Below are 19,528 nucleotides of genomic sequence, written 5' to 3' on the forward strand. Positions count from 1 at the left end.
TGCCCCACAGAAGCAATAAATGACAAAGAGGGTAGGAGTGAGCTCCTCTCTGCTCATTTATGTACCACATCACTGTGGTGATGTTGGATTTCACTAGTAGAGTTCCTGGTTTCCATAAGTCCTTGAATGCTATTATGCCTTTCTGCACAGTCATCATCTCTTTGTGGTTCGTGTTACTTTTTATGAAGTTTGTGACCCATTTTCCTTGCACTTGAAGCCTGTCTGCATGTGCACTCCAAACCAGGTCTGAAGCATCTGTGGTCAGGGTCTGGTTTAGAGAGGGAATCCTGAAATGGACCCCCTATGTTTGGTCCAAAGGTTGAGATCCACCACTCCAGCTTCCTTCTGAGGCAAGGTAGGAGCTGAATTTTGTGGCGGAGTGACTGACTGTATTGACACCACATATTCTTAAGGTACCACTAAATCTTTCTCATGTGCAAGGCCATACAAACTTCCCTTACAGGGACTGCTGTTAGGTGAAGGAGTGATGCAAAGTACAGTAAAGTCTCCGTTATCCAGAACTCAAGCAACCGGCACTCCCAAGCAACCGGCAATTTTGACTGTCTCACATACCGACATACGAGATGATCAAAAATCGCAAAGGGGAGCTACTTCTACTCAATGTGGAACAGCCTGTTACACTGAAAGGAGTTGAAGTAGCTCCACTTTGCGATTGCTGATTGGCTCATATGTCGGCATATGAGCCAATCAAAAATTGCAAAGTGGAGCCTCATCTGTTCAATGCACAACAGCAACAATCTGCACCGAACAGAATAGGTTTTGCTTTGTGATTTTTGATTGGCTTGTATGCTGGTATGTCAGCCAGTCAACAACTGCAAAGCTGCTCTCATCAAGGCACCAGAAACTGCACTTAACCAGCATCTACCAATCCTCACAGGTGCCAGTTAAGCTAGAGTTTACTGTACTGTGTCAGTAAAGTGATCTTTTCCTCTTGGAGGAAAACTCTCTGTAGAGCTGTATCCAATAAAGCCCTCTGAGACACCACTTTTTGTGAAGGGGTGACATTTGACTTTTTCAGATTTAGCATGAACCCCTGGTTTAAGAAAACATTCATGCTCAGGCAAAAGAAGGAGTGCAGATCCTGTACTGAACTGGGTAAATTTGAAGGCCCCTTGTCCTCCAAAAGGCAATTACTGGAGCCAGACACTTTGTGAATCCTACAGACACAAGCATTCAAAAAAAATGGCAGAGCAGAGAAAGAACAGTGTTTGCTACCTGCTCTGAAATGTAAATGCATTCTGTGAGACTTTGCTATGGGAATACGTAGGTAAGCATGTTTTTGATCTAGGGTGTTAACATTTGCAGAAACTTCTGCAGAGTTAGCATTTTGAAGTTTAGAACTAATAAGAACCTGTTTAATCTTGAAAGGTGTAAAATGGATCTCCATGTTCCTTCTCTTGGGGAACGAGGAATAGTCTTCAGTAGTAACCTTTTCCCTGTCTATTTGAGGGACCAGTTCTATGGATCCCTGCCCACAACAATAGAACTACCCGAGCTGTATCCCTCTAAATTTGGATTCTTGGAGTAGAGGGAATGGCAACAAGCTTTGGCAGAGAGGCAAAAGTTAGTGTGTAATCTATTTTTATTGCATCTAGTACCCATTAGTCTTGAGTAATGTCTGTCCATTCCTGGAGAAAAAGGGAAAGGCTTCTCCCTAGTTTTGTAGAGAGCAGAATGACATGGGGGAGGGTTGGAGTGGCACTTAACATAAAGGGAATAGGAAGGTGTCCAGCTGAGTTAAGGTTGCTCCCTGCTGGGACCCTGGGGTTGAGGTCTACTAGGCCTAGATGTTTGATCTTCTTACCATTTTTTATGCCTTTGAGGTGTCTATCCCTTCTGGCCCTTCTCTCTCTTTGTCTAGGCTGAGAGAAAAAGGACCAGAGCTTGATGTGGAAAATGTCTGCTAATCCTGGGTGGGTGAACCTGCAGAAAGCCCTTGACATATTTAGCCCACTCCAACAGTTTTCTGAAAATAGCTTCAGTCTTAGGTCCAAACAAGTAACCTTTGTCCAGGGGTGCATCTAGAATCTCAGACTTAACATGCTTTGCAAGAGGATGTTTACTTAGCCAAATGTGTCTGAGAATAACAGACCCAGAGGTGGCTGCCTTGCTTGATGCTTTGAAAGCATCAAAGCCACAGTGCTAAGTATGCTTGGCAACTTGGTAACAAGAGTTGTAAAAGCACAGTAATTCTTTAGAGAGAGCTCTACCTTGATGCTGTCTCTAAGACCAAGAACACTGCATCAATGGGCCCACACAGTATCCCAGGATGCCTTCTAAACAGCATGAAACATGACCAATCAGGGCCTCTGGAATTAGCTGTAGCCTCCAAGCAGGCTTTGTGCCTTATGAATGGAGAAAGGCAACAGTCATCCCTCTGACAAAGGTGGGCTATCTACAGGCCCTGGAAACTACAGACGCACAAGTCTCACTAGGGGTTCAGGCACCTAGGTGGTGAGACATTTCCCTGTGGTACATTTTACTGGGGACACATGGCTGAAGTGACATTCAGCTGCAGAGGAATATGGCTATTTGCAAATTCTCTGTGGGCAAAGAGAAGAATATGTTGCTATGCCCACAACTTCAAGAACCAAATGCACAGGGGGAAAACAATGTCCATGGTCCCCAAGGGAACATGAGACAGCAGGCAATATGGCAGACATCAGCAGCAGCTAGCCAGAAGGCATGTCAGTAGTAGTAGAAATGCAGTACACAATGGGCAGTGCCTTTATAACTGGAGTGTATAGAGTACCACCCACAGAGTGTAGGGAATGTTACCTAAAACGCATACTGGAGCATAATATAACTACAGTAGCCTGCAGGATTTCCTCCATGCTGTAGCACACTTCTATATGTTGTAGTTACATAAGTATGTACTGTACACTGAACACAATACTCATTACTACTTCTGCCGCCATGCATTTGGTTATTAAAGCTGTGAGCATGGCAGTGTGTGCTTCTCTTTAAGCACAGGGCATTTGCAAACAGCCATATTTCTCTGCAGCTAAATGTCACTTCAGCCGTGTGTCCCCAGTCAAATGTACCACAGGAAAATGCCATGCTGCCCAGGCGCCTGAACCCCTCACTAGTCTTGTACGTAAAGCCATGGAAGGAATTATCATGGAGACGATCAATAAAGATATAGTAAACCTCCAAACAATGGACCCAACCCAGTTAGTTTGGTCAAGGACAGATCATGCCTACTAAACCTGGTGGACTTCTTTGAGAAGATCACCAAAGCAATGGAAGAGGGCAAAATTGTTCAGACTGCCAACCTTGAATTGGTCAATTCATTTGACACAATACCCCACTCGGGCATTATTGACAAACTCAAGAGGTTAGGTACAAATCCGAATATCACCCGGTGAACAGACAACTGGCTCACAGACAGGACCCAAGAAGTAAGAATTGGGGAGTCCACCTTTACAAAAAGGCCAGTCACAAGTGGATTTCATCAGGTATCAGTCCTTGGACCACTCATTTTTGGCATTTACTTCTCAGAAGTCAAGGCCAATGTTTTTTGTCTCTGGTTGACTAAATTTGTACATGATTGCAACTCAGGAGCTGTCACTGACTCTCACACTGACACAAATGTTCTCCAGGAGGGGCTGACACAAACAAGTGGTGTCAGAGCCATGGACTAAAACTAAATGCCAAGACATGGATAATAGCATCCTTTGGGAAGTCATTCATCCAGGGTAACTATCATACTGACAACACCCCTTAGCCCTTAGAGTTGACCCAACAGTCAGGGACTTAGGGACACACACAGATAATAAGCTAGCCTTTGACAATCACGTATCTACAGTGGTGAGGAAATCATTCTACGTTGCACAACTTATAAACAAAGGTATGGTGTCTAAGTCCAAGGAAGTAATTGTTCCACTGTATTCAGCATTTATCAGACCTATCATTGAATACAATGCCCCCTTTGGTATGTACCTAACCAGGCATATACAACAATTGGAATGTCCACAGAGGTTCCTCACTAAAAGAATACTGGGAGTAAGTAAAAGGTCATAAGCAGATGGCTTCAAGGCCCTATCCCTGTATTTTGTCTCCTACAGGCTTTTGAGGGGAGATCTACGTCTGGCATGCAGGGCACTGTCAGACTCCACTCTGATAGACCTCTTGCATATCCACAAAACAAACAGTATCAGAATTACTTGGTCTAAAGACTTAAACCTTGGCTCCCCTGCTGGAGAGATAGGTATGTATCCCAGAGACTACCCCGTCTGTGGAAAAGACTCCCCATCCTTGTGAAGCAAGTTCCTCCCTTACCTACTTCAAGTGCAACTTGGACAGTTGGATGGAAAACAGGAACTTCATCCCTGGTTTGGTGCCTTTGTCTCTAATGGACACAGGCAACCTGTAAATGGTTCATCTCCCAGGTCCATGCTTACACGTATCAAGGTTATCAGACCTTGTCAGAGATTCGGGATGCATGGCTAGGCTTAAAAAGGCCCTTGCAGCCATTAGCCTACTAAAAACCTATGAACCTATGAATCTAGCCTTCATCTTCTCCAGTTTTTCCTTCATCTGATACAGCAGAGGTTCCTGTAACTTTACCATATGAAACCAGCAAATGAGAGCTCTCATGGACAGGAAGGCAGAAGTATATATCATTTTTGACAGATCTGTCAGGTGTCCGCTCTTCTTTGCTATTTGACAAGGGATTCATAGAGTGCTGCCCTTGGCTTACTTGGAACCGTGTGTCACCACCTCAGACTCTACAATAAGGTTCCTACAAAGATATTTATGAGAATCCAGAACCCTGTAAAAACACCATCATTTCCAAGGAGCCAGTGGGTTGGGAGTCAGGCTGCAGGACAGAATCCCATTATGACATCATCAACAACGTCTAGCCCAGGAGGAATGTCAAAGGTTTATGTTCATGAGATTTCAAAAATTGTCTAACCTTTTTTGATTGCAAGTAGTCCTGAGCTTCCCATTGGAAGAACTCTTTCATTTTATGGAATACCTCCCCAAAAGTGAAAATCCTCATGTAATGAAACTGAGGCAAGGTTATCATTAGACTCTGAATCAGCATAAGAACCAGTTGAAATCTGGTCAACATATGCCAATTCATCCTCATCTGAGTCAAAAGAATCTGAGGAATCCTCAGGGATGGGTGCCCCACTTCCTTTTCCCAGAAAGAGAATCCACACTAGTAAGATATCTAGCACGACAGTGCTGTATGGAAAACACAATCTAAGGTCCTCGGCTAGTCTAAGTAGGTCTTGTTGAGAGGCCTGTTGGGGTTGTCAGCCAAAAGACCTAGGCTGAGGCAAGTCAGGAAAAGCCCTTTAAATCTTGACCTTAGGTTTGGGTAGGAAGAACTGTAAACAGGCCTCAGTCTGCGCTCAGTCAATTGATGACCCCTCTGTAGTTTTAGGGATACTGCTCTCCCTATCCAAAGTCATAGCCTGGGGGTAGGAAGCCAAAGCCTGTGGAGCAACACTGGACCCAACTGAAAACCCACATCCTTCAACTTGTGTGAACATGGAGGGGGCCAGAGGCAATAATGGACTCCAAAGGGTACTCTTCAGTGGTCTCTGAAACACCCTCAGTCATTGGAAGGGACTGCAAAAGCATCTACTGTCCTTCAACAATTACAAGTCTGGAAGGACTGGCTAATGGAGAAACTATGCAATCTGCCACCTTAGCATGTTTTTGTACACTTCTCCTTACACTTGCAAGAGTGGTCAAATTCAGAGACACTGGCAGATACCAGATTGAGTGAAAATCCATGACACCCTTTTTCTAAGAAATGAGCTAAAGACTCTCCTTGGCATTGGATGGTACATTTATTCAAATGAGCACAGTGGAGACAGTTTAGTATGTCATGCTCTGTGCCCAGGCAAAACAGACAAACAGAATGAATGTCTCAATATGGAATTGTTTTTTCATACTCAAGAAAAGTGTTACTCCAAGTACTTCGCTAACACAAATAAAGGAAAGGTTCTCCAAATGGGGGCACTTAACTTTGGAAGAACTCTGGTTCAGATCAACCAATGCAGTCTTCAACAGTGAAAACTTCAAGATGGCAGGAAAGAGCTCATAAAATGGTGCTGGATGAAGACCATTATACCCACATCCTGACATCAGGGTGCAACCTGGTGGAGGGTTTTAAGCCTGTGGTATTTGGGCCAGTCAAGGGCTACCACAGCAAGGATAATCCATTTTTTATTACTGAAACAGTGAAACCTGAAGAAGATCAGCAGTTTCTTTAAGTACAAAAAGGAGCTTCTGTTGTATCATCCAGAAATGTATTGTAAAGACATTAAATTAGAATGTTGTTTTAATAGCAGAGAGAAGTGTTGTTGTATTAGTGTGACCAGGGTTGCTTAATGATAAATGATGCATAAAATGAGGGTTGAGGTACACCCAATTCAGACTACTGTTTGCTCTTCTTGAAGGAGAGATTTAATGTCTGGTGTAGTGGCTGTGCAAGAAAGTCAGCAGATTGAATGAAAACATGGAAGAAGACAACAGGATGAAGCTGGAGAATGATTGTTGTAGGAATTCAGTTGAGAGATCAACTGACAGGATCAGATATTCATTGGCTTATGGACTCTTCCAGTCAGAGTCAAATCCATGAACCATAACCATCTTGTCAATCCCCCCTCACACAGAGTGGACCTGCTGAAAGTAACTGCATCCCATCTGTATGCGACTATTTTGAAGTTACTGCTTTGAACTTTATTAAGCCATAAGACTTTTATTTGAAGACCCTCAATTTTTAGCTTTTGTATTCTAAACTGCACTACAAGACTGATGTCTCTGCTGCTTTTAAAACTGTGGACTGGTAGACTGCATTGGGAACATTTCTGTCACACTTTTCCATACCTTTTGCTGCCTTACAAGAAGGTTACCCAAGTTAGTATAATTTTCCTGCCTTAAGACGGTGGAACAACTGAAGCAAAGCTTTTCCACAACATGACAAGAGAGAGAGTTGCCTGTGGTGTGTACTGGGAGTATTTTTCCTGTTTACTGAGTGCACCCATGGGTTGGTCCACTGGTCAAGATGACAACTTTAGAGTAGCTACTGCATGCCATAACTGTTGAAAATAAAGGGATGAAGTCAGTGGCCACATTAATGGCTACTACAGGGACAGCACCACCATTAAAGCAACTAAACGGAGTAGGATCTACAGGTTTATCTCATCACCTTTGAGTGGTATACTCCCCCTAGGAGGTGGAAGGTTGGGACTAAGCTGACTGGATCAGGATTCTTTCAGTCCCACTGGTCATCGAATTGTAAGCTTGCAAGGACATGGAAAAAAACCCAGATGGAGTATCAGTAAAGATTAAAAAGGCATTACTTGTCAGAGAAGGTGTTAACTCAGAGACAGAAGCTCAAAGTTTCATAGATGGATTTTTTTTTGGGGGGGTGTAAAGACACTGAAAAAGACCACAGTAATTTCTAGGTGCTGTCCTCAAGCACGGTGCACTACTGTAAATATAAATATTGAACAAGAGTGCATCATTAAATCAACTTATATCACATAACTATGGTTAGCAACCAACAATAGTACAATTACGAAATAAACAATGTTATTTGGTGCATCCCAAGCAAAACTTAGGGAACATATAAGGTGAGATGTGTGTCTATTTCCCCACTTTAGCACCTAATTAGTTGTCTGGAGAAGGTAATCTCTGATGACACTCCACTGGCCCTATTTACTCCTGGCAGAATTCCCTAGTACTTTTTTTCCAACTGATTGTCTCCATGCTTTTTATGTCACTGATAATTTCTATGGTTTCTATGTTATTCGGAATGTCAGTGGGTTTCCTTCTCATAGTTATCACTTTTTGGAGACCAGGAAGATTAATTAGATTAACTGCTAATATGCTCAGACACTTTAGTTGTTCCAATCCAACAAAGAAGGAACCCTTAAAACCACAGAAGAACTGGAACAAACAAAAAAGCAACCAGCCAGCGTATTCCACAGATTTATTGCATGCAATAAAACTCTGACGTCTCGGCTCTATCCCAAAGCCTTCAAGGAGTAAAATACATTCAAAAAGACTTGCCTCTTATACTCTATGCAAACAATTATTCAATTAAAAAATTCAAATCAAGTATTTCCAATTAAGCTCTTCATTGAGACCACATGGATACAATGTATTAAATTTAAGAATAAAAGACTCTTTAGTCAGCAATCTGTTATTTAAAACATTTTCATTAAACTTTGAAGTTTTAATTTTTTCCAAAACTGTACCTTTTAGCCCCCCACCATCACTATTATGAAAATGTTCAAAGTGAGTTGCAATAGAACTCTCCTGTTTCTTATTTTTTATGTCCCTAACATGCTCTAACAATCTAATTTTAAAAGCTCTTTTCGTTTGTCCAATATAGTATAAATCACATGGACATTTAAGGGCATATATCACTGCTTCTGTGCTACATGTAAAAATACTACTAGTATTAAATGGAATCTTATTAATAAAATCGAATTTGTGCACTATAAACTTACATGCTTTACATCTGTTACAACCCATAGTTCCAACACTGGATATATTTAAATCCATCTTCACCTCTGGAATACTAAATTTACCTTTAACAATAAAATTCTGTATATTTCTACCTCTTTTATATGAGAAAGCTAGCTTGCTTTTCAGCCATTGGGTTACATTTTTCAAAGAACATAAATAGTTCCAAAAATATTTCACTATTTCCAAAATTTTGGAACTATACCATCCATAAGTAGAGACAAAATATATAGTCTCTAAAGATTTATTACCAATGTCCCTACATAGAACTGTATTTGAAAAATATTTAATGTTATTACCATTAATAAAAGAGCATAATTTTTTCCAACTATGTTCCATCAAAACTTTTTCATATCCTCTTTTTCTAAACATTTCCACTGTTATTTTCATTTCTTTACGCAAGTCTTCCATATTGTTGCATAACCTAAGTATTCTAAGCATTTCACCATAAGGAAGAGCTTCTAAAGTATGTGCAGGATGGCAACTATCCCTATATACATAATTGGTACCTTGCTCAAATTTTCTATGTACCTTAGTCTGTAAGCTCACCCCATCTTTAATATTCAATTCTACATCTAAAAAAGATATACTTCTACCCATTTGAAATCCATCAAATTGAAGATGGAACCTATTATTATTTAAAGATTGAACAAATTCTTCCACTAATTCCAAGCCCCCATGTGCAATAAAAATCAAATCATCTATATAGCGGAAGTACTTAATAACATATTGTCTAAAGAATGGGTTGTTATAAATATATTTCACTTCAAGGAGTCCCATACTAAGATTAGCATACATGGGGGCAAATGCAGCCCCCATGGCAGTACCCTGTTTCTGTCTGTATAAAACATTATTGAATTAAAAAAAGTTATTAATAAGACAGAAATAAATTAATTCTATAACATATTCTGTAGCTGGAGAAACTCCAAGAAAAAATCGTACTGCCTCTAAACCAAAAGAATGACTGATATTTGTATACAGACTTTTTACATCTATTGTGAAAAAATATATATTATTATTCCAATTAATATCATTAATTTTATGCAAAAAATCAAACACATCTCTAACATAAGACGGAAGTGTAAAAACTACTGGACAAAGGTAATGATGTAAAAAAAAACCCAAGAGCATGTGTAAAATACTCACATCCTGCCACAATAGGCCTGCCCGGTGGTCGATTTAAATCTTTGTGTACCTTTGGAAGGCAACAGAAGTGCGCCATAGTAGCCTTATCTTTTACACTAAATTTATTTTGAATGTCCAAATCTGTAAAATATCCTAACCTATTGCCCTTAGATAATAGTTCATTATATTCCTTAAGGGCAGAAACATATTGTGGCAAACATGTGACTTCATACGTATTACCGTCATTTAGATGTTCCATACACATGCCCAAATACTGAGAAAAATGCATAATAACTAGTTTATTCCCTTTGTCAGAGGGTTTAAAGATTATCTCATCCATCTTACTCAAAGAAACAAGAGCTTGCCATTCCCTTTTGGTTAAATTATATACATAAGACTCTTGCATTCTTTTAAATTCCTTAAAATGTTCTTGTAATGCAAAATTCAGAACATTAGTAAAATGTATTACTTCCTCATTAAAATAAGGAGGCATGAATTCACTTTTGCCCTTAACATTATCAGTGTCAAGATTATAATAAGCATTCAAGGAAGATTCTGAATTACAAGTAACATAGCTATCATCCGAATCAGTAGTATTATCCAAATTATTATCAATAGTAGTATTATTAAAAGTAGTATTATTAAAAAAATATTTCAAATGTAACTTTCTAGATAATCTAAATATATCGCATTTAATTTCATAAAGACGTGGAACTACCGTGGGGACAAACTTCAACCCACGATTTAACACTGCATACTCAAAGTCCGTAAATACACATCCTGAAAGATTAATAATATAATTATTAACTGGAGGTGTAGTTTGTTCTTTTACCTCGTTTATAGTCTCTTGGTTGATAATGGTTTCTTGAATATTGTCCATACGTATCTCAAACACGTTTAACACCTTTTCTGCCTCCCTCCCCATAGGGAGGTTCATCCCGAAAAGTCTGTGCATGTCTTACAGGCTGTTGTGCTGGGGGCAGCTCTGGATATTCATCATTCTCATATTCATCTTCATACAATGTATAATGTCCATCTGATGCTGAGATGGAAGAGTCATGAACTCGAGAAGCATTTTCCGGTTTCTGAAATCTTACGCAACCGTGAGACTTGTTCCTATTAATGCTGGAAGTGAACGCCTTGTTGTTTTCGTAATCGCGTAAGTCTCGAATCAGCTTACGCTTCTTTCTGGCAACCAGTTCCTCTTCATACCTTTGAAGTTTGAAATTAGTGTCTTTCAAAAAACTATCAAGCACCGGTGCAGATGAACCGGAAGCAAGCATATTGCAAGTTTGTTTAATTTGTTCTCTTAATTCTTTCTGTTTAATTCTGTCTCGATCCACAAGTATATTTATCCATTCAAGTGTACATTTATGTGCTGCAGATACCCATCGTTTATGAAACTGTAAGTCAGTTGCACTTTGCAAATCAAACGGAAGGGTAGGATCTTTATATACTCTAAGCCCTCTCGGTGTAATGTCTAAATCTAAATACTTTTGTAGTCCCATTATGTTAAAAAAGGTTGATGTTTCCTTCCACATAAGTTTATCCAATTTATCAAATAGGGACTTACTTTCTTGTGGCAAGGATGTAGGTAATCTTCTTCCTACAGTTTCAAAAGGTTTGAAGCATCGCTGATTTCTCTCCTGCTCCCATTTTTCCCAAGTTATGCAAGGATTAGAAACACTGGATGCATTTGTATTCGCATTTGCTGAATGAGAGGGACCATTTTTATCAGTAGAATTATTTAAAAAACTGTCCAAAGCCATCTGGGAGCCATTTCCCAGAGTATCACGAAACACACGAGGCAAATTGTACTGTGGATCACTGGCCATAAAGAAAATCCAAAAACCACAGAAGAACTGGAACAAACAAAAAAGCAACCAGCCAGCGTATTCCACAGATTTATTGTATGCAATAAAACTCTGATGTCTCGGCTCTATCCCAAAGCCTTCAAGGAGTAAAATACATTCAAAAAGACTTGCCTCTTATACTCTATGCAAACAATTATTCAATTAAAAAATTCAAATCAAGTATTTCCAATTAAGCTCTTCATTGAGACCACATGGATACAATGTATTAAATTTAAGAATAAATAAAGACTCTTTAGTCAGCAATCTGTTATTTAAAACATTTTCGTTAAACTTTGAAGTTTAAATTTTTTCCAAAACTGTACCTTTTAGCCCCCCACCATCACTATTATGAAAATGTTCAAAGTGAGTTGCAATAGAACTCTCCTGATTCTTATTTCTCAACTATGGGTTGTAACAGATGTAAAGCATGTAAGTTTATAGTGCACAAATTCGATTTTATTAATAAGATTCCATTTAATACTAGTAGTATTTTTACATGTAGCACAGAAGCAGTGATATATGCGCTTAAATGTCCATGTGATTTATACTATATTGGACAAACGAAAAGAGCATTTAAAATTAGATTGTTAGAGCATATTAGGGACATAAAAAATAAGAAACAGGAGAACAGCCTAGGAGTGTTAAAATTTGGAGGACAATGTAGAAATCAGAATAGATGGAAGAGAGAAAAGGACTTACTGAACACTGGCCTATATGGAAATAGTCAAGAGTAGGCTGGCTGGACCAACTAAAGCCTCTGGATAGTTTGTTTTGAGTATACCCTTAAAGTTTTTTTAATTTCAACATGGTATGTTGGAGGTCTTGGGATTGAAACCTAAATGAAAGCTAATATTTTCCTTTCACTACTATGATACCAGTGCCCAAGCAGAGCGCTTTTTCTGTATTTGTGTGTGCACTTGTTTGTAACCTGACCTTAATCATAATGCTAGGGGTTTCCTATCTGAAAGGAAAAAGCTCCAACGGAAAACACAATACCTAATTGACTACTGGATTTTGCTGGTCCAGTGGCAGACATGTCAGCACGGTAAATTGGAGGTCTTGAGTCTGATTCCAAATGACAGCTATTATTTTCCTTTCACCAACAGCATTCAAGCAGAGGGTTATTTGTGTGTAGGTGTGTGACTGCAATTTGGGTTGTACTGTGTGAACCAGACTTGAAGTTCTAGAAGTTTTTTTTTTTTTTACAGAGGTTAAGAGTGGATATCAAAACCTTTTAGGCACTATGTATTGTCTATACTGAGTTGAAAGGAGAACAGAAGGATGCTATCTGTCAGAGGTGGTCTAGATTTGGGGTGCATATCTTCAGAGCACTGGACAAGATATTTACTGCATGACTATGGAAAGAGTGATTTGGGTGGAAGAACTTGCATTAACAAGTTTTCGTTGTGATAGCTAAGTAGGAGCAAGGTTGAACCAGTGCCCATTTGGGTTTAATACTGGTAATAAGGGTCTATATTATACATTTGAAGTTTCAAAACTTCGAACCTCATGTGTTCGACAATATATGGGTGAAGTCTGAAACATCAAAAATATTATAAAAAATTTAAAAAATAAAAAAAAAAACTTACCTCAACACTCTGAGCAGGGGGGCAAGCCCCCCACACCCCGCTACTTAAATATACCAACTCCAAGATAGCACTTTAGTGTAGAAAAGGGACATTTTCTCATTCTGCGCCATACGAAGCCATTGATTTTCACCTTCAAACTTTTTAAAGTTCAATCATATGGTGTCGACCATATGACATTAGAACTTTAAAAAGTTCGAGTAATTAATAAGGACCCGATAATAATTCGGTGTCTTGTGCTACTGGAAGCTGTGAAATTTTGGAGCAGGTGAGCCATGTTGATGTGAAAGCATTATGTGAATTTTAGTAGCTTCACTGGCTGAAGTAAGATACAAGATGTGAATTTTAGTAGCTTCACTGACTGAGGTAAGATACAAGACATGTTTTCTAGGAGAACTGTCTAAATAAGGTGTTGTTAGAGACAGACTTCACCCTACTCTTAGCATTTTCTAAGTCAGAAGAGGTAATAAAGGAACACAATGCTGTCTTTGCCAATGAATTAATGATTACCATGCACATTTTCTTGTAAAAGAAAAGATCATGAATTTCAAAGAAAAACTGTATATATAATGACAGAAATATATACAAGAAAAGTACAGTTGTGTACACTTACCATAAATGCAGATGTTCGAGTGTATTCATTGTTGCAGTCATCACCTGTGGGTTATCCTTGCTGTGGTAGCCCTTGGCTGGCCTGAACACCAGAGTCACTATTTTTCTGTGTCAGCCGATGTCGCTTGTTAATTGATGTTAGGTCATCGGTGCAATAAAGCAAGGCAGCCGACACCATTACATCACTTTTTCTTGTCCTAACCAGTCAGAAGCCCAAGGAAATATGATAAAGTGGTCCTGGTGGCTAAAAGCCACTGTAAGAAGCTTATGTCTCCCTAAGGAAAGAGGACATAAGGGGAAGGAGGGAGGAAAAGCACGACTGCAACAGTGAATACACTCAAACATCTACATTTGTGGTAAATGTACACAACTGCACTATGTTCTTCATGTTTCACTATTGCAGTAATCATCTGTGGGAGGATTCCCAAAGCTGTGGAGAGGGGTGGTAGGATTAGTAAGAGACCTAGGCATGGGTCAGCATGCCTTGCAGAACTGCAGAGGCAAACCATGCCCTACCCTTAGAGTAAAGAGGTAGGTGGTAATGCTTATGGACAGAAGTCCAGTTAGCAGCCTCCAAGATGTCCCTGGTGGGAACTCCTCTTAGGAATGCTGTGGAAGTGGAGGTTGCCCGAGTGGAATGGGTCCGAATAGACTTGGGGAGGTAGTTTCCCAAGTAATCTGTAGCAGAAATGGATACAGTGTGATATCCGTTTGGAAATGGTTTGCTTGGAAATGGGCTTCCCCTCTGCCCCTGGTGCAAAGCTGACAAGAAGTTGGTCTGTTTTCCTGAAGGGTTTAGTATGGCCCAGGTAGTATCTGAGCTGTCTGTGCACATCTAGTGAGTGTAGAATTCTTTATCCCCTGTTTTGAGGGTTAGGAAAAAAGGTGGGTAGATGCATGGCCTGGTTGATAGCCACATTAGATACCACCTTGGGCATAAAGGAGGGGTTAGTCCTCAGAGAAATCCTGTCTGCATGGAAAATGATGAAGGGCTCAATGCCCAACAGTGCCTGAAGTTCTGAAACCCTTCTGGCTGAGGTGATAGCTAGTAGGAAAGCAGTCTTCCAGGAGAGGTATCTCAGTTCTGCTGAATCAGCAGGTTCGAAGGGTGGTAAGGTTCATTTTTCCAAAACATAATTCAGGTCCCAGGCTGGCATGGGTGGCCTTCTGGGAGGTCTGATATTAAAAGCCCCTCTGAGTAATTGTTTAATCAAAAGATGTGAGAATAGGGGCCGATCTGTATTGAAATGAGCTGAAATGGCTGAGGTGTGGATTTTAATAGAAGAGAAGGAGATGCCACTATTGAATAACTCCGCTAGGTAGTCCAGGTTAAGAGGGATGGAAGGTTGTGAGGAACTGCCCCCTCTGGACTGGCTCCAGGAGCAGAATCTTTTCCATTTCCCTGCACAAGATTTTCTGGTGCTGGGCCTTCTGGCCTCTGTGATAATGTCTAGGACCTGTTTACTTAACAGGGGCCCCCTGTTTGCCTTTAGAGTATTGGCCATGCTGACAGCTGGGGAGCCTGCAAGTCTGGGTGCTGCATCCCCCCCCCCCCCCAACCTGAGTCAGGAGGTCTGAGATCAGGGGAAGCTGCCTGGGAGACTGTAATGTCGGGCTGCGCAGTAAGGGGTACCAATGCTTTCTGGGCCAATCTGAAGCAATGAGAATGGCCTTTGGTCTCTCCTCCCTTATTTTGATCAGTACCTTGGGAATAAGAGGCAGAGGACGGAAAGCGTACAAAAAGAGGGAGTGTTCCAGGGGAAGGTCAAGGCATCCACCTTCCACGCTAGGTGGTGATATTCCCTGGTACAGAATCTTTTCAGCTGGTGGTTGAGGTGCAAATCAAAGATCAACCTCTGGGGTTCCCCACTCCTGAGTGACTCGCAAAAATATTTTTCTGTGTAGCTGCCATTTGTGGGGGTCCAGTAAGTTTCTGCTTAAGTGGTCTGCCATGGTGTTGTTGATCCCTGGCAGGTATTGGGCTATTAGGTGTAATCCCAATGAGGAGGCTGTCAGCCAGAGGTTCAGGGCTAGCCTGCACAGAGTGTACGATTTGGTCCCTCCCTGTTTGTTGATGTACCACATTACTGTGGTGTTGTCTGTTTTGATAAGGAGAACCCCTGGCCTGAGATGGGGTGTGAAGGATGTCAGAGCCTTTTGTACTGCCATTATTTCCTTCTGGCTGATGTGTAAGGGAAGGTGCTGGCCATCTTAAAGACCTTGGGAGCACCTTCCTGCTAGGCTCCGGACCCAACCGACACAGAGACAACAAAAGGCTCAGAAGACAAAGGAGATTTCTGCAGCATACCAGACTCCGAAAGGGTCTTGGTAGAGGCCTGCGTAGGTATCACATTGGGCATCAGGGCCTGCAAAAGTGCCTCACTGAATTCTGGAGAACTGACGACCTGCTTAGCAGTAGAGTCGTCAGAAAGCTTAGCCTTGTGTGGTCTGTCTCTATCTTTATCTCTATGTTTTTTGGAATGTCTATGGATTGCTGGCTGACGGACGCCATTTCGGAATGTGAAGATGGAAGATGAAAATACCTGTCTACAATAAGAGCTCTACGATGAATGGTTCTTGCATTAAAGAGGGCACAGAACCAGTAACGGGGACATCGTGGTCTGGGCCTAAACAAGTGACACAGTATGAATGGAAGTCTCGGTGTGGGATCTGCTTTCCACAGGTGAGACAATTGTTAACTTTTTCGGACAACGGTTAGTGCAAGAAAAAAGGATCCCCAACTGTGTACTTAGCTTTAGACATTTTCAGCTGTAATTCAAACTCTGGTAGTGACCGACCGGCACACTAGCGAACTGCTTCTGCTATGGGCTCCAAGGCAAGAAAGACTGCTGTGATGGCATCGGTCGACTTGCTTTATAGCACTGACGACATGACGTCAGTCAACAAGCGACAGTGGTAGATGCAGAAAAACAGTGACTCTAGGATTCGGGCCAGCTGAGGGCTACCACAGCAGGAATAACCCACAGGTGATGACTGTAACAGTGAAACACGAAGAATATCTGCATATGCAGTAACAGAAATATATGCAAGTACTGTTTGTTAATGTCAACTTGAAATACCATTTGCATCGATGTGCTACCCTGTGAAGTAGTCTGTACAATGCTAGTGAAAATATAAGGGCTATCTTTTCAAACTGCAGTCTTAAAACTCTCACTCTAACACTGTTTGCAATGTTCATCTCTATGATTTTAAAGCACTATTGATTTACTTACAAATATTTTATGCAACTGTAGTATAAATTTGCCTTTGGCCTACACAGTGACTAGATCAGTCCACCAAACAAGATAACAATCAAAGGGACAAATATAAAAGAAGAGTTTAAAAGAAAATCTAAATATAAGGACTCGTGATTACATGTGCAAAACTGCTACTTATTAAAACATTTTGAAGCTTTTGTGTCTTTATTGCATGGCCTCTGGATTCCACTGATACGATATGCGGTAGAACAACAGTACAGTTTAGAAGCACTACTTGCACAGTCATCAGCAGTCCTACAAGCAAAATAAAGCACACCTCCTAATGGAAGGATTCATTCAAGTTATTTTTTAGGTTAGAGTTTTATGCAAGCAAGATTTGGATGCCTTAACACTGCAACTGAAGGGCAGTGAGCAAAAATGGTCTTTAATTGTTTCACTACATGAGAGACAAGTGTACAATTACCTGTAAGGCTCCATTTCTGCTAAAGGAAGATACACACTGCATCAAACGACTGATTTCCTCTGCTACAGCCTCCACAATTCTGGCCATCATTCTTCGAACCAGTTCCTTAGAAACTGAGAAAACCTGTTGAAACAAGTCAGTATTCACTACTCATTCACCTTCTGATAAGACAGATTTCTTAGAAATATAGGAGTTCAAAACAACTGACAATCAGCTAAAATATTAGTCTTGTTATCACAAATTATATGCTCGTTTCTTTAACAAAGTCCATTTCAATACTCAAAAGATTTCCATTTTGCCCTGGCATATTTAGGAGACTATCAGTAATAGCTGATACATTCCAGATACTATTTCTCAACTCCTGGCGGGGAAAAAAAATACATGTGTTTTCTGAATAATACGGGGTCATAAATGCTGTTGTAAAATACTGTAAATATATATATATATATATATATATATACATATACATATACATATATATATATATATATATATATATATATATGGGTCTATATTACATCTGCAAAGACCCCTGTCAGTGAACAGCTCTTTACCGAACCCTAACCAGCAAAGTCTAACTCCCTCGAATGGACATTTCAGGATAGAAATCTGGATTCACAAAATTCAAAGAAGACACATATTTGTAGCTTAGGCTGATGATTCAAAATACAAATCCATTAAATCAAAAACACAGTTAAGGATCCATGATGGCTGAATTCATTTTTAGTTTGTAAAACAACTTTTCTTGTACAATACATTTTCCAAGTATAAAAAAAGAACACAGAGCAATGTCATTTTAAGAAAAAAACTGAAATATAATTAGCACTACTAATCAGTAAAAAAATAAATAAATAAATAAAAGAGAGTGACAGTACAGTCAACTCAATGTTTGAGTACAAAAAAATCAAATTTGATATGGGTCTATATTATGTCCGTGAAAACCCCTGTCAGTGAACGACTAACACTAACCAGTCAAATCTAACTCCCTCGAATGGCGATTCTAGTAAATTTTTTCCTAGGAGAAAAAAACTCTTGGCCAACCTAATACCACACAAAATTCAAAACCCTCCAAAGTGGGGGGCTTTGCCCCCACACCTCCCGTAACTAAATATAACAACTCCGAGATCACACTACAGTGGGGAAAAGGGTACATTTCCGATGATGGCCAAGTGTTTTTTTCCCCTATGAAAAAATTCGCTAAAATGTCCATTCAAGGGAGTTGGACTTCGCTGGTTAGGGTTTAGCAAAGGGCCGTTCACTGACCGGGGTTTTTGCAGATGTAATATAGACCCATATATATATATATATATATATATATATATATATATATATAAATATATATATATATATATATATATATATATATATATATATATATATATATATATATATATAGACACACACACACACACACACACACACACACATCTAAATCTATACGTGTGTGTGTGTGTGTGTGTGTATAAAGCATATATATGTATCTATTAATTTATGTACTATACTTTATGCATTAAATCAATAGTAACAAAATTTCCCTAAAGTAAAATGGTGCAAAATAGAATGGAAATTCTGTGAAGAGCATATTTCATCAGAACAGAAATTTAAAACCAGTGAAATGAATGCACCTACTTATCTTGATTCTAACATAAATTTCAGAGAAACAGCTCCTTTCAAAGTAGAATAATCTGTCCCATGCTGAATAATCCATTTTTATTTGGCTGCTTCTGTTAATACAACCTCCTCAGGGAGCGGTATTAAACTTAAACCTGTGTCTATCACGCACCTCTATAATATTTCTTGAAAGCAAACTAACAGTAGACTTCCTTCTGAATTCTATGAGTTGTTCAAGTATATATGTTTGAATGTTCAATTAGTCTTACCTATATAAAATATATTGTACGCTACACCACTGACCAAATTAAATTATTTACATCACTCTAAAGTTGGATATGTATGCCACGGTGGTAGCGCTGTTACCTCACAGCAAGAGGTTCTCCGTTCGATTCTCGGCGTGGCTTAGAAGTGTCTTATGTGTGGAGTCTGCATGTCCTCCCTGCAGTTGGGTAGCATTCGAAAGACATGCGTGCGTAGATGGGTGTGCCTTCATTGAAGGTTGGGCGTCGAGCTGGCACCTCGACGTTTCGTAAAAATCTA

General features: G+C 39.9%; 1 protein-coding gene across 2 annotated transcripts in view; it reads right to left on the reverse strand.

Moving 5' to 3' along the window:
* Window positions 1-19,528, reverse strand: part of EXOC2 (exocyst complex component 2) — a 2,261,550-nt gene that overhangs the window by 111,365 nt on the left and 2,130,657 nt on the right. For both annotated transcript variants that reach the window (XM_044065154.1, XM_044065156.1), the window contains exon 25: window positions 17,375-17,497. In XM_044065154.1, the coding sequence (XP_043921089.1) occupies window positions 17,375-17,497 (123 nt within the window). The remainder of the gene's footprint in view (window positions 1-17,374; window positions 17,498-19,528) is intronic.

This window comes from Protopterus annectens, chromosome 3.part0 (assembly GCF_019279795.1).
Source record: "Protopterus annectens isolate FY-2018-M chromosome 3.part0, PAN1.0, whole genome shotgun sequence".
NCBI lineage: Eukaryota > Metazoa > Chordata > Ceratodontiformes > Protopteridae > Protopterus > Protopterus annectens.